The sequence below is a fragment of the Sinocyclocheilus anshuiensis genome, unplaced genomic scaffold (assembly GCF_001515605.1).
Source record: "Sinocyclocheilus anshuiensis isolate Anshui unplaced genomic scaffold, SAMN03320099.WGS_v1.1 scaffold1649, whole genome shotgun sequence".
Classification (NCBI taxonomy): Eukaryota; Metazoa; Chordata; class Actinopteri; order Cypriniformes; family Cyprinidae; genus Sinocyclocheilus; species Sinocyclocheilus anshuiensis.
This window is the reverse complement of record NW_015540982.1, coordinates 251,660-267,126: the sequence shown is the minus strand read 5'-3', so window position 1 is coordinate 267,126 and position 15,467 is coordinate 251,660. Positions and strand designations below refer to the sequence as shown.

The 15,467-nt window shown below is 42.3% G+C and overlaps 1 protein-coding gene across 1 annotated transcript in view; it reads left to right on the top strand.

The window, feature by feature from the left end:
* Window positions 1-15,145, top strand: part of srebf2 (sterol regulatory element binding transcription factor 2) — a 21,879-nt gene extending 6,734 nt beyond the window's left edge. Inside the window, exons 6-20 of the mRNA XM_016488361.1 lie at window positions 1,432-1,743; window positions 1,821-1,935; window positions 2,978-3,129; window positions 9,009-9,207; window positions 9,306-9,481; window positions 9,566-9,815; window positions 9,886-10,052; window positions 10,130-10,301; window positions 10,386-10,491; window positions 10,704-10,813; window positions 10,887-11,019; window positions 11,102-11,267; window positions 13,785-13,949; window positions 14,033-14,129; window positions 14,218-15,145. Of these exons, the coding sequence (XP_016343847.1) occupies window positions 1,432-1,743; window positions 1,821-1,935; window positions 2,978-3,129; window positions 9,009-9,207; window positions 9,306-9,481; window positions 9,566-9,815; window positions 9,886-10,052; window positions 10,130-10,301; window positions 10,386-10,491; window positions 10,704-10,813; window positions 10,887-11,019; window positions 11,102-11,267; window positions 13,785-13,949; window positions 14,033-14,129; window positions 14,218-14,435 (2,538 nt within the window). The 3' untranslated portion in view covers window positions 14,436-15,145. The remainder of the gene's footprint in view (window positions 1-1,431; window positions 1,744-1,820; window positions 1,936-2,977; window positions 3,130-9,008; window positions 9,208-9,305; window positions 9,482-9,565; window positions 9,816-9,885; window positions 10,053-10,129; window positions 10,302-10,385; window positions 10,492-10,703; window positions 10,814-10,886; window positions 11,020-11,101; window positions 11,268-13,784; window positions 13,950-14,032; window positions 14,130-14,217) is intronic.
* The last annotated feature ends 322 nt before the right edge of the window (window positions 15,146-15,467 follow it).

Below are 15,467 nucleotides of genomic sequence, written 5' to 3'. Positions count from 1 at the left end.
CACACTACAGTCGGGGCACACTGACAGAAGTATCATAGAGCAGTTATAATAATTTTGATTTCTTCTACTCTGAATTTGCTATGAAATTAGCCTTTGCTGCTGATATGGTGTTAAATAATATATATATCTTTTTTAATTTATTGTATTTAAATAATATTTATTTAAAATATATTAAAAATCAATGTAAATAAATATAAAAATATTTATATATAATTATAAATATTTTTTTTAATTAGTATCTTAAAATACCTTTATAAGACAAGAATTTTTTTTTTATTTTATGATAATTTAGTGGGAAATCAGACATACTCATGCAGAGAATATTTTTGCATGTTCATTTAAATTATTATTTTTTGTGGTGACATGTCTTGTGATTGTGTTGATTGTACTGTGATACGTTCATATGTATTGTTCTGTTGTCTTTGTCTTATATACGCACCCACTGTGAAAACGAATTTCCTCTCTGAGGACACAAAAAATGATCTATCTATCTGTTAGGGGTGCAGCGGTTCAGTTTGTATCACGGTTTTAGAGTCACGGTTTCAGAACGGTTCGGTCTGTGCTATGTTTAGGGAAAAAACTATACTGTCAAATAAATATAATGAAGATAAGAACAAATAATCTAACTACAAGCAACAGCTCAAATAAATACAACAGAGCAAAATACAAATAAAATAAACAGTGCTTTTCAGGTTTTTTAGGTAGGTCTATCATTAGTTTTTAGGTACAGAAATTGAATAAAGTAATCAAACGTAAAATAACATTGCATATTTGACTGTATAAATAAAAGATTAATCCTTATTAAAGTTACAAAAGTTATTCAGTCAAGAGCAGTGAGTGATTTCTATGTTGTTGTTGTTTGATTAATATTAAGAAACTGCTGTCACTTTAAGAGAATGCACTGATCCAGTGCACTGATACTGTACGCTCAACCGACTATGTCTGCTAGGATACTCACCAAGATGGGCATTTTGACATAATTTTTGTGTAAATTTGTCCATTCAAACACAATACTTCAAAGAGAGCTTAATATTTGTGTGCGGGTTTGCATACTTCGGATGAGCGCACACACAATGATCTCACCGCGCGCGCGAGCTCGCGTCTTCTGGCTCTTTAATATTTAAACTGGCAAAGCTTAAATGAGTTTAGTTTAAACACCGATAGCAAGGTGTGCTGTTCAGGTCTCACCTGCGCGCACACTCTATCAGCACCCGGGTAATGACGGCATAAATGACTGCTCATATTCCAGCAAACGGCACGCGCATTGAACAAGAGTGACAGGTTTGTCCACTTTTTTTTTTTATCGCTGTTGTTGTAATTTATTGGGAAGCCAGAATGCGCACCCATCAACAGAAACTTGTCAGATTTAAGTTAAACAGCTATCTATCTAACTATCTATCTATCTATCTATCTATCTAAATCCCTTTCATGTCAGAATATCGTTCTGTTGATGGTTCTGAATGTCGTGGCTCTCTTTCACAGACGCTGATGGGCAGCAACATTCTGACCACCGTTCCCATGGTGATGGGAGGCGGAGACAAGCTCCCAATCAAGCAGCTCTCCTCGGGCACCGCCCACACGGGGGGCGTAGAGCAGGGCGTGGCCGTTACCGCGGGAACGGGAGGAGTCGTGAAGGAGGGCGAGAGACGGACGACACACAACGTCATCGAGAAACGCTACCGATCGTCCATCAATGACAAAATCCTGGAGCTGCGCAACCTCGTGATGGGCGGTGACGCCAAGGTGTGTGCGCCGCATTGCATGCTGGGATGTGTGGAGCCCAGGTGACTGTCTGACGGTCTGTTTGATGTGACTGACAGATGCACAAGTCTGGCGTTCTGCGTAAAGCCATCGACTACATCAAATACCTGCAGCAGGTGAACCATAAGCTCCGGCAGGAGAACCTGACGCTCAAGATGGCCAATCACAAGAACAGTGAGTCACATGACATCCCCAGCTTTGCTGCTTCTCCCCAAATTCAGCTTTGTTTTTTTTTTCTAAAATTCACTGTTTAATAGTATTTTCAAGAATTGTGTAATTTATTACAATTTTAACAATAATAAGGCCCTATTAAATCTGAATTCTTCCCCCCAAATTCCTTTTTCTGAAATTCTGTTGTTTTTTTTTTTCATTTCCAATTTCATTATAAAGGTAAATTAATTAAATTAAATAAATTACATTTTAATAATCACAAGGATTTTCTGGATTCTGTGTTAATGATTTAATACAAATGTATTATTAAATAATGATGGATAACAAATGTATAAAACTGAACAATTTAATTAATCTTTTAAAATGTAATCAAATCAAATGCTGGACAACAGAGCTGTATTAATTCAATTAAAGTTAAAACATGGATAAAAATCTTGTAATATTAAATAATATTATTATTTTTATTATTATTATATATTATTATAAATGTATTTTACTAATATTTGTATTGCAATTTGACTTTGATTAATTGTATATCCCTACTTCTGCTTTGTTAATTTATAAATATTTAATAAATAATGTATCAAATTAATGCATTTACCTTCTCATTTATGCATTGGGCAAGTGACTTACATTGCATTTAAGAAAAGGGTTTAGCGATCTCTAATTATTGGGGGGACTAGCCCCCTCAGTGTCTATGGTGGTTACTGCCCTGATCAGACATGAAAATATGTTGTGGCACTATTGTGCAGTCAGTAACGTTAATGCTTTATGTGACATAATGCTAACGTAACGAAAAATCTTCGTTTGAAGGGCTATCTGGCCCTTCCCCCTACCCCTCCAACCAAAAGAGAATCGAGACACCCCTACCCCTTCACATGAACACGCTAAAGGAAGGGGTAGAATTGGGCCTTACTAATATACATTTTTGATTTATCTATACGAATTTTAGCTTTATTTGTTTCTTTTTTTTTTTTTTCACTAAACTTTATTTTGATGGCTGGATTTGACGATTGCGTCCTGTGTTTGTCTGTCTCTCTCATAGAGATGGTGTGTCTCTCTGATGATGTGGATCTGAAGCCGGAGATGGTCTTTATTTCTCCTCCTCCGTCAGATTCGGGCTCCAGCTCTCCCCCTCAGCTCTCGCCCTTCTGCATCGACTCGGAGCCGGGCAGCCCGCTGCTTGAGCATGAGACGGTGAGACACGCAGACTCCGCCCCCTCAGTTAATTTTCAAAACGGAGCACAGACTCCACCACCTCAATTAAAGGGGTCATATGATGCGATTTCAATCTTTCCTTTCTCTTTGGAGTGTTACAAGCTCTTGGTGCATAAAGAAGATCTGTAAAGTTGCAAAGACTAAAGTCTCAAATCCAAAGAGATATTCTTTATAAAGGTTAAGTCAACCACGCCTACCTAAAACAGCTCATTCTAACATGCCCCCACATGTCTACGTCACGATGTGGGAAGATTTGCATAACACCGCCCATTCAAAAAGGCGGGGCATAGAGGAGAAACAATAATGTACAGTATGTGGAAAATAATGTTTTTTTAACTTTAAACCGCATAAACACATTTCATTACACCAAATACACAAAATAATGTTCTTTTTAGCAACATCATATGACCCCTTTAATAATCTAAAAAGAGCACGGACTCCACACCCTCTCTTCATATTTACACCAGAGCACAGACTCCACCCCCTCACTTCATATTTACATTAGAGCACAGATTCCACCCCTTCACTTCATATTTACATTTACACCAGAGCACAGACTCCACCCCCTCACTTCATATTTACAATACAATACAATACAATACAAATTTTATTTCTATAGCACATTTAAAACAACTGCCGTTGACCAAAGTGCTTTCCAGCAACATTACATACAGTCACACAATCAAGATTCAACATTAAAATGTAAAACCTGGTCCCTCTAATCAATTCTAAAAGCTCTACCAAAAAGGTACGATTTCAATCTAGACTTAAAAGCATCCACAGATGGGGAAGATTTAATGTGCATTGGGAGAGGGTTCCATAATCGAGGAGCAGCCACTGCGAAAGCCCTATCACCCTTTAATTTTAATCTTGTTTTGGGAACATAAAGAATCATCTGATTCGAAGATCTCAAGTATCTTGAATTTTGATAAGGAATCAATAGGTCAACAATATATTTTGGGGCAATGCCATGCAACGCTTTAAAAACCATCAACAAAACCTTAAATTCAATTCTAAATTCTACAGGCAACCAGTGTAAAGAAACCAAAACTGGAGTAATTCTCTCTCTCTTCTTTGTGCGAGTCAAAAGTCTGGCAGCAGCATTTTGTACTAATTGAAGACGAGATAATTGACCCTGTGAAATACCTATATATACAGAATTACAGTAATCGATGCATGATGACACAAAGGCATGAATAATAGTATCCAGGTCCTTAAAAGAGAGAAATGTTTTCAGTTTAGAAATAATTCTGAGTTGATAAAAGGCAGCCTTCACAACACTAGTAACCTGTTTATCTAAAACTAAGGCTGAATCCATTATAACACCCAAATTCTTAACATGATCTGAAACACTTATCTTCATAGCGGCCAACCTACTTATAATTTCCTTAGAAGCAGAAGAAGGTCCAAAAACAACACACTCAGTCTTATTAGTATTAAGATGAATAAAATTGCTTGCCAACCAGGCTCTTATCTCACCTAAAAACTGAGCAAGTCCATCAAAGGATTGAGAACCATTTGGATCTATTGGGATATATAACTGAGTGTCATCTGCATATAAATGATACATAATATTATATTTATGAAAAATTGAGCCCAAAGGGCCCATATATAATGAGAATAAAATAGGCCCAAGTATAGACCCCCGTGATAAACACATTTCATTACACCAAATACACAAAATAATGTTCTTTTTAGCAACATCATATGACCCCTTTAATAATCTAAAAAGAGCACGGACTCCACACCCTCTCTTCATATTTACACCAGATCACAGACTCCACCCCCTCACTTCATATTCAAATCAGAGCACAGACTCCACCAAATGCTGCAATAAAATACCATGATCAACGGTATCAAAAGCAGCTGTGAGATCAAGTAAAATAAGAATAACTACCTTTCCTGAATCAACTGTCAATAAAATATAATTAAAAACCTTAAGCAGGGCGGATTCTGTACTATGAAGAGACCTAAAACCTGACTGAAACATATCTATAACAGCATTCATATCTAAATATGACGCAAGCTGAGACAGAACAACTAAACTACTATTAAAAAGAGATTGAAGAGTATTACCTAAAAGATCAAACAATTTTAACAACAGCCGAGGTTTAATATTTACAATACAATACAATACAAATTTTATTTCTATAGCACATTTAAAACAACTGCCGTTGACCAAAGTGCTTTCCAGCAACATTACATACAGTCACACCATCAAGATTCAACATTAAAATGTAAAACCTGGTCCCTCTAATCAATTCTAAAAGCTCTACCAAAAAGGTATAATTTAGCTGATGTAGAACACAGATCTCCAAGACAAACAGAGAAAGATCTATCTTTTAAATATGATTTAAACCATTCTAGGGCAGAACCCTTAACAACAACATCTTCCAAATGCTGCAATAAAATACCATGATCAACGGTATCAAAAGCAGCTGTGAGATCAAATAAAATAAGAATAACTACCTTTCCTGTATCAACTGCCAATAAAATATCATTAAACACCTCAAGAAGGGCGGATTCTGTACTATGAAGAGACCTAAAACCTGACTGGAACATATTTATAACAGCATTCATATCTAAATAGAGTATGACGCAAGCTGAGACAGAACAACCTTCTCCAAAATTTTCTATAAGAAAGGTAGTTTCGATATAGGTCGGTAATTACTTAAAACAGTATAATCCAAATTTGGTTTCTTAAGAAGTGGCTGCACTACTGTATGTTTAAAACAAGCAGGAACATTTCCATTAATTAAACTACTATTAAAAAGAGACTGAAGAGTTTTACCTAAAAGATCAAACAATTTTAACAACAGCCGAGGAGGAAGAGGATCAGACGGATGTGCAGCAGGTCTAGTGTGCCTTAATATATGCTCCAACTGAGGTAAAGAAATAGGTTAAAAACTACTAAATGAACTCTGATGATTTAACTCAGAATGAAAGGTCATTACTGGTATAATCTGTCACCGAAGATTATCAACTTTGTTTACAAAGAATTGCAAAAAATCCTCACACATCTTTTGAGTAGCCTCGAGACAATTAGTAGGCGCAGGAAAAATCATTAATCACATTAAATAAAATATTAGGCTTGTTTGAGTTCTTATTAATTATATTCGAGAAATATTTTGCTTTTGCAACCTTCACAATAGACTGAAAATTTGTCAAAGCTTCTCTTAACATATCAAATGATACTTGCAGCCTATCCTCCATTTTCGTTCAGCCCTTCTGCAAATTTTCCTTGATGTACGGATTTCATCATTCATCCACGGCTGTGATTGTTTTTTTAAAAACCTTAAGAAGGGCGGATTCTGTACTATGAAGAGACCTAAAACCTGACTGGAACATATTTATAACAGCATTCATATCTAAATAGAGTATGACGCAAGCTGAGACAGAACAACCTTCTCCAAAATTTTCTATAAGAAAGGTAGTTTCGATATAGGTCGGTAATTACTTAAAACAGTATAATCCAAATTTGGTTTCTTAAGAAGTGGCTGCACTACTGTATGTTTAAAACAAGCAGGAACATTTCCATTAATTAAACTACTATTAAAAAGAGACTGAAGAGTTTTACCTAAAAGATCAAACAATTTTAACAACAGCCGAGGAGGAAGAGGATCAGACGGATGTGCAGCAGGTCTAGTGTGCCTTAATATATGCTCCAACTGAGGTAAAGAAATAGGTTCAAAACTACTAAATGAACTCTGATGATTTAACTCAGATTGAAAGGTTGTTACTGGTATAATATGTGACCGAAGATTATCAACTTTGTTTACAAAGAATTGCAAAAAATCCTCACACATCTTTTGAGTAGCCTCGAGACAATTAGTAGGCGCAGGAAAAATCACTTTATTAATCGTATTAAATAAAATATTAGGCTTGTTTGAGTTCTTATTAATTATATTCGAGAAATATTTTGCTTTTGCAACCTTCACAATAGACTGAAAATTTGTCAAAGCTTCTCTTAACATATCAAATGATACTTGCAGCCTATCCTCCATTTTCGTTCAGCCCTTCTGCAAATTTTCCTTGACGTACGGATTTCATCATTCATCCACGGCTGTGATTGTTTTTTTGATTCCCTATATTTTAAGGGTGGAATCTCATGTAACATTTCTGTACAAACCGAATTAAAAGAATTAAAATACCCATCCACACTAAGATCCAGAGAAGAAAACTCTAAATCATGACAGAATGATGAGGCAGCAAAGGCCTCAGAAAATGTATCAACAGTTGAGGTATTTATAAAACGAGTGAAGTGGCCAGACCTATTGCTTGCTGTATTCAGCGAAGGAAATGCAGAATCAAAACAAACAAACAGATGATCAGAAAAACAAGCATCATTTACCACAACATTAGTAATAGAGAGACCCAAAGACAATACAAGATCAAGAGTATGGCCAGCTCTATGAGTAGATCCTGACACAAACTGAGTAAAATTAAATGAATCGATCAACTGCAAAAATTCTCTAGCCAATGGCTTAGAGGGACAGCACACATGTATATTAAAATCACCAAGTATAAGAAAATTATCACAAGTAGGAACTGTGACAGACAAAAACTCTGAAAATTCATCAATAAAATCCTTATTATACCTTGGAGGTCTATAAATAAGTGCACATAACAGTGAAGAAACAGAATCAACCCTAAATAATTGTAATTCAAAACTAGTATATTTCCTGGACGGCAGTTGACTACATTTAAAATTATTTTTGTACAATGTTGCAATACCCCCACCTCTTCCAGAAGTTCTAGGCAAATTCCAAAATAGATAATTAAAAGGACAAAGTTCAGACAAAGGACTTAAGTCCAACGCATCAAGCCAAGTTTCAGTCACAAAAAGGAAGTCCCAAGTTATTTGATGAACAGTAATCATTTAAAATAAAAGTTTTATTCACCATGGACCTCGCATTTATTAACGCCATCTTAACTGAGATAGTGTTATCAACTAGTGGAAAATTCATGCACTTATCTCGTTTGAGCAATCGGAGATTGCTGACATTTACTGATGACAATGACGCGAAAGCCGTTGGTCACGCCGATAAGCTGGAAGCATCCCGTTAGGCTCAACGGGAACCAACCATGAGCGTCTTAATTCCCCAAAGCTGGAATAGTCCGTATGCGGCACCAAACAATTCCTTTGGGAAGCCCCAAATCGTTTATAATTAATCAGAAGTCCTCCTCGTTTCCCACGTTTTTTACGACCTTTCTTCCTTTGCTGGGAACACCGTCGCCGAAGCAGCTCCACAGGAACCAAAAGCAACACCGCGGAATGAGCGAAACTACGGTGACTTGTGCTTATAAGAGATTGACGATCGTAGCACAACATGGCTTTACCACTTGGCAGAGGGCCGCCAAAAGCACCAGGGTTGAACATGTACATAATAGACATAAACAGGCAAATAAATTCCAAAGCCTGACTGCATGCCGGCAAACACACTGGCGCCATCTTGGATCAGATGGATCATACATTAGAACACAGGCTCCACCCCCTCACTTCATATTCAATTCAGAGCACAGACTCCACCCCCTCACTTCATATTTACATTAGAACACAGGCTCCACCCCCTCACTTTATATTCAAATCAGAGCACAGACTCCACCCTTCACTTCATATTTACATTAGAACACAGGCTCCACCCCCTCACTTCATATTTACATCAGAGCACAGACTCCACCCCCTCACTTTATATTCAAATCATAGCAGACTCCACCCCCTTACTTCATATTTGAATCAGAGCACAGGCTCCGCCCCCTCACTTCATATTCGAATCAGAACACAGGCCCCGCCCCCTCACTTCATATTCAAATCAGAGCGTGGGCGTCAGTCTGATCCACGTGTGTGCGTGTTTCAGGTGAAGAGCGAGCCGGACTCGCCGTCATCAGTGGGAGTGCTGGACCGCTCGCGTCTGCTGCTCTGCACGCTCACCTTCTTCTGTCTGTCGCTCAACCCTCTTCCGTCTCTGCTGGGGTCTGAGGAGAGCGCCGGGCTGGCAGCTGCGCACGGATCCTCGCGCTTGCTCTTCTCTCTGCCCGCGCAGACACAGAGCTTCGGTGAGTCACGTGACCGACACACACACACACACAATCATCACACGACTGAGTGATCCGCTCTGACGCTAATGTCACGTGTGTGTCCGTCCATCTGTCAGGGACGTGGCTGTGGTGCGTGTTGCTGTGGCTCCTGGTGTGGGTCCTGAGCGGAGTGGGCGTGGTCTGGGGGTGTGTCCGTGTGCTGTACCTGTGGGAGCCGGTCACGCCCCTTCACTCGCCCACTTCAGTGCGCTTCTGGAGACACAGGAAACAGGCCGACCTGCAGCTGTACCGGGTAAACACACAAACATACACACACACACACACACACACACACACACTATAGAGTTGATGATCATGTGTCGTGTGTGTGTCTCAGGGCGATTACGCGGCAGCCGCGGTCAGTCTGCACACCTGTCTGTCCGTCTTGTCCAGAGTGCTGCCCTCCTCCAACCTCGACCTCATCTGCTCGCTCTCCTGGAACCTGATTCGCTACTGCCTGCGGAAACCCGCCCCCCTGGGCTGGCTGGTGCGTCTGGTTGGAGGGAGACACGAGGGGGAGGAGTCACAGACCAGCTCACGTGACGCAGCACTGGTGTATCACCAACTCAACCAGCTGCAGCTCACAGGTGTGTGTGTGTGTGTGTATGTTATAGTGTGTGTGTGGTGTGTTATAATAATATAGTGTGTGTGTTTCAGGTAAGCTGGATCAGCGGCCGCTCTGGGGTGTGTGTGTGTCTCTGAGCGCTGTGAATCTGAGCGAGAGCGCGGAGGGGAAGATACTAGTCTCTCAGCGGATCCAGATCTTTGTGAGGGCAGCCATCAGTCTGAGAGCTGCGCTGGGGAAACACCTCACCTGTCTGCCCGTGAGCATCACACACACACTCATAACACACGTGTAAACACCACACACACCCTCACAAACCTGCTGTCTGTGTGTCAGGGTTACCTGCTGAGCTGTGCTGAGGCTCTGGCCTGTCAATCAGACTCCAAGCCCCTCCCAGACTGCCTGCGCTGGATCTTCACGCCGCTGGGCCGCCAGTTCTTCCTGAGCTGTGATTGGTCAGTGAGGGCGGAGAGCAGCGAGCAGATCTTCACGTCTCAGAGAGATGAAGGTAAGACTGACAGACAGCTCGATGGCCGTCTGAGTGTCCGGACGCAGGACTAACACGTGTGTGTGTGTGTGTGTCTGTCTCTAGCGGATCCCATCGCACAGCTGCACCGCTGCTTCTGTGAGAAGCTCCTGGAGAGAGCAGTGCACACGCTGATCGAGCCACAGAGCAGCAAACACACAGAGGACGCTGGGTAAAACACACACACAGACCTGTTCACAAAAACACACAATGGGTAAAAAAACAAACAGGGTCCACAACTAACTACATCAGCAGGTGGAATGAAACAAATCAGATCACAATTTTTCTGATTAAAATTGTGATTACAATTTATAATGCACTTATAATTCTAATAACTAATAATTCTTCTATTCTAAAAGCGTGTTCCTGTCATGTCTCTTGCAGGGAGTTCACGGGTGTTTTGGAGTTTCTGCAGCTGTTGAACAGCTGTACTGAAGACTCCGCCCCCTCCACCGCTCCCTTCCCTGCGCTGGCCAATCAGAGCTCAATGCCAGGTGTGTGTCAGTGCCTCATTGGTGTGTTAATGCGTCCTCACACGCTGACGTGTCGTGTCTCTCGTCTCTGCAGTCAGGGACCCCGTGTGCCGCTGGTGGGCGTCGGTGCTGAAGGCTGTGGTTCATTGGCTGCAAGGTGATGATGCGTCGGTGAGGTCACTGCTGGCGGAGGCAGAGCGGATGCCCAGAGCACTGCACATGCTGGAGTGAGTGTTTACCCGTCGGAGTGTGTGTTCATAGTCACGAATCTCCAGTCTAACCGCATGCGTGTGTGTGTGTGTGTGTCAGTCACCCGCTGCCAAAGGCCGTGCTGGCACTTTGTAAGGCTGTGCAGATGAGTGTGAGTCCGCAGAAGGGCGAAGGAGTTGTCAGCTGCCTCAGTCACTGCCAGCGTGCCAGCGCGCACCTGCACTTCAGTGTGTGTCAGTCGCACAACAACACCTGGCTGCACAAGGTACACACCTGTACTGCACCTACACACTCATACACTTACATACACACACTCACACTGCACTCACACACACATATACTTACATACACACACTCACACTGCACTCACACACACTGAACTTATACACACTGCACTCACACACTCATATACTTACATGCACTCACACACACACTGTACACACTCACACTGCACTTATACACACTGCACTCACACACTCATACACTTACATACATACACTCACACTGCACTCACACACACACACACTGCACACACTCACACTGCACTTATACACACTGCACTCACACACTCATACACTTACATACATACACTCACACTGCACTCACACACACACTGCACACACTCACACTGCACTTACACACACTGCACTCACACACACATATACTTACACACACTCACACACACTCACACTGCACTTATACACACTGCACTCACACACACTGCACTCACACACACATATACTTACACACACTCACACTGCACTCACACACACACACTGCACACACTCACACTGCACTCACACACTCATACACTTACATACATACACTCACACTGCACTCACACACACACTGCACACACTCACACTGCACTTACACACACTGCACTCACACACACATATACTTACACACACTCACACACACTCACACTGCACTTATACACACTGCACTCACACACACTGCACTCACACTGCAATCACACACACACACTGCACTTATACACACTGCACTCACACACACATACACACTGCACTTATGCACACTGCACTCACACACACACACTGCACTTATACACACTGCACTCACACACACTGCACTCACACTGCAATCACACACACACACTGCACTTATACACACTGCACTCACACACACTGCACTCACACTGCAATCACACACACACACTGCACTTATACACACTGCACTCACACACACATACACACTGCACTTATGCACACTGCACTCTCACACACACACACTGCACTTATACACACTGCACTCACACACACTGCACTCACACTGCAATCACACACACACACTGCACTTATACACACTGCACTCACACACACTGCACTCACACTGCAATCACACACACACACTGCACTTATACACACTGCACTCACACACACTGCACTCACACTGCAATCACACACACACACTGCACTTATACACACTGCACTCACACTGCACTTATACACACTGCACTCACACACACACACTGCACTTATACACACTGCACTCACACACACTGCACTCACACTGCAATCACACACACACACTGCACTTATACACACTGCACTCACACACACATACACACTGCACTTATGCACACTGCACTCACACACACACACACTGCACTTATACACACTGCACTCACACAACACACTCATTTACACTGCACTCACACTGCAATCACACACACACTGCACTCACACTAAACTGCACTCACACATACTGACACACATACTCACACTGCACTCACACACACACACACTGCACTCACTAACACTGCACTGACACACATACTCACACACACACACTGCACTTATACACACTGCACTGCACTTATACACACACACTCACACACACTGCACTAGGGCTGCACGATATATCTTATCATATATAAGATTATACTTATCATTTTCTCGACAGCTGTCTTGTCGCGCTGCCCTGCTCCCCAACAGTTAGAGGCTGTCTACACTGGACGCGAGAAAGCAACCATTGCTAATCATTTGAACTTTGTGTTAGTACGTCATAAAAAGAACGAAGGATTTACTGTTGGGGATTGGTCGAGCCGCGCCACGCCGCATCCAGTGTAGACAGCGCTGATTATAATGGGTTCTATTGTATTTTGTTGCGTCACGCAATGCCGCTGATGTAGACACGGTGAGAGCCACGCAGATGCACGTGAACACTGAATTCCGTTCCAAAATGACACATACGCGTAAAACTGTGTCAAAATGCATGTCTCTGCAAGTATCCTTGTAAACACGGTTGTTTATGGCTTAGGTGAAGGTAAACAATTGAGAAATATAATGGATAGTATATTGGTTCACAGCAGTTTAATATTCCTGAGGCTTTCTGGTTCACCCAAAATCACTTTTGTAGCTTTAGATTTAATTTATACAGTGAAGACTATGCAGTGTTATTTTACATTTGATTATTCAATTTCTGTACCTGAGTACTGTTAGACTTACCTGAAAAATGTAAAGCATTGTTTATTTCATTTGTATGTTTTTTTCTATTATATTTATCTATGTTTGTAATTTGTTTATTTTCTATGCTGATTTACTCACCTACACAATCACCCAAATGATTATATATTTTTTTCCAAATAGAGCTTTTCAAGTCATCTGGCGTTTTTTTTTTATATTTTTTTTTTATATCGCTATATATACACGTATATCGCAGAAAAATGTGAGTTTTTTTCTAATATCGTGCAGCCCTACACTGCACATAAACACACTGGCATTTCTCTTTGTCCAATCATCTTCTCTGACTCTCTCAGGGGGTGGAGCTTCTGGTGTGTGACCTCCTCCTGACTCTGAGGACCAGCCTATGGCAGCGTGGAGGCGGGTCTAATGGGGAGCCAGGCCCTGCCCCCGGATCCCAGCTGGCTGGATTTCAGAGGGACCTGAGCTCTCTGCGGAAACTAGGACAGGCCCAGCACAAGGTGACCTTTGACCCCGGCCTGCAGCTGACCTCTGCACTTGACCTCCGCATGCTATTAACGGTGTGTGTGTGTATGATTTTTAGCTGTTCCTACACGAGACGACGGTCCGACTGATGGCAGGAGCCAGTCCAACACGCACACACCAGCTGCTGCGACACCGAACACACAACTACAGCCCAGGTAAACACACACACACACACACACTCTCTCTATAGCAGCTGCTGCTGCGTGTTGAGTATGTTGCGCTGACACTGTGTTTGTGTTGCAGACGGTGACTGCGCTCCGGGCGAGCGTGAGAGGGCTCATGCTATCCTGCTAGCGTGTCGTCACCTGCCGCTGCCGCTGCTGACGCCGCCAGGTCACAGAGCTCGACTGCTGGCCGAGGCCAAACGCACGCTGGAGCGAGTCGGAGACCGCAGATCCCTGCAGGACTGCCAGCAGATACTGCTGCGGCTCGGAGGAGGAACCACCATCGCTGCCACATAACACACACACATATATACACACAAACACACACACACACAGATACTGCTGCGGCTCGGAGGAGGAACCACCATCGCTGCCACATAACACACACACACACACACATATATACACACATAAACACAAACACACACACACACAGATACTGCTGCGGCTCGGAGGAGGAACCACCATCGCTGCCACATAACACACACACACACACATATATACACACACACACAGATACTGCTGCGGCTCGGAGGAGGAACCACCATCGCTGCCACATAACACACACACACACACATATATACACACACACACAGATACTGCTGCGGCTCGGAGGAGGAACCACCATCGCTGCCACATAACACACACACACACACATATATACACACACACACAGATACTGCTGCGGCTCGGAGGAGGAACCACCATCGCTGCCACATAACACACACACACACACATATATACACACACACACAGATACTGCTGCGGCTCGGAGGAGGAACCACCATCGCTGCCACATAACACACACACACACACATATATACACACACACACAGATACTGCTGCGGCTCGGAGGAGGAACCACCATCGCTGCCACATAACACACACACACACACACATATATACACACATAAACACATATACACACACACACAGATACTGCTGCGGCTCGGAGGAGGAACCACCATCGCTGCCACATAACACACACACACACACACACACACACACACACACGGTTCATTCAAATCTACTGCAACAGCTAGTATATAAACAGCTCATGTATCTGCAGCTACCTCACACACACACACGCATGTTGTACAGAACTGTGTCTTAAAGACCAAAGTATTCTAGCACCAGTGAGCAGGGCTGAACTGGGACAAAAAATCGGCCCTGGCATTTTTTGGTCCAGGCGGCCCATCACCACTTTGATATATACACTATACCAGTCAAAAGTTTTTGAACAGTAAGATTTTTAATGTTTTTTAAAGAATTCTCTTCTGCTCACCAAGCCTGCATTTATTTGATCCAAAATACAGCAAAAACAGTAAC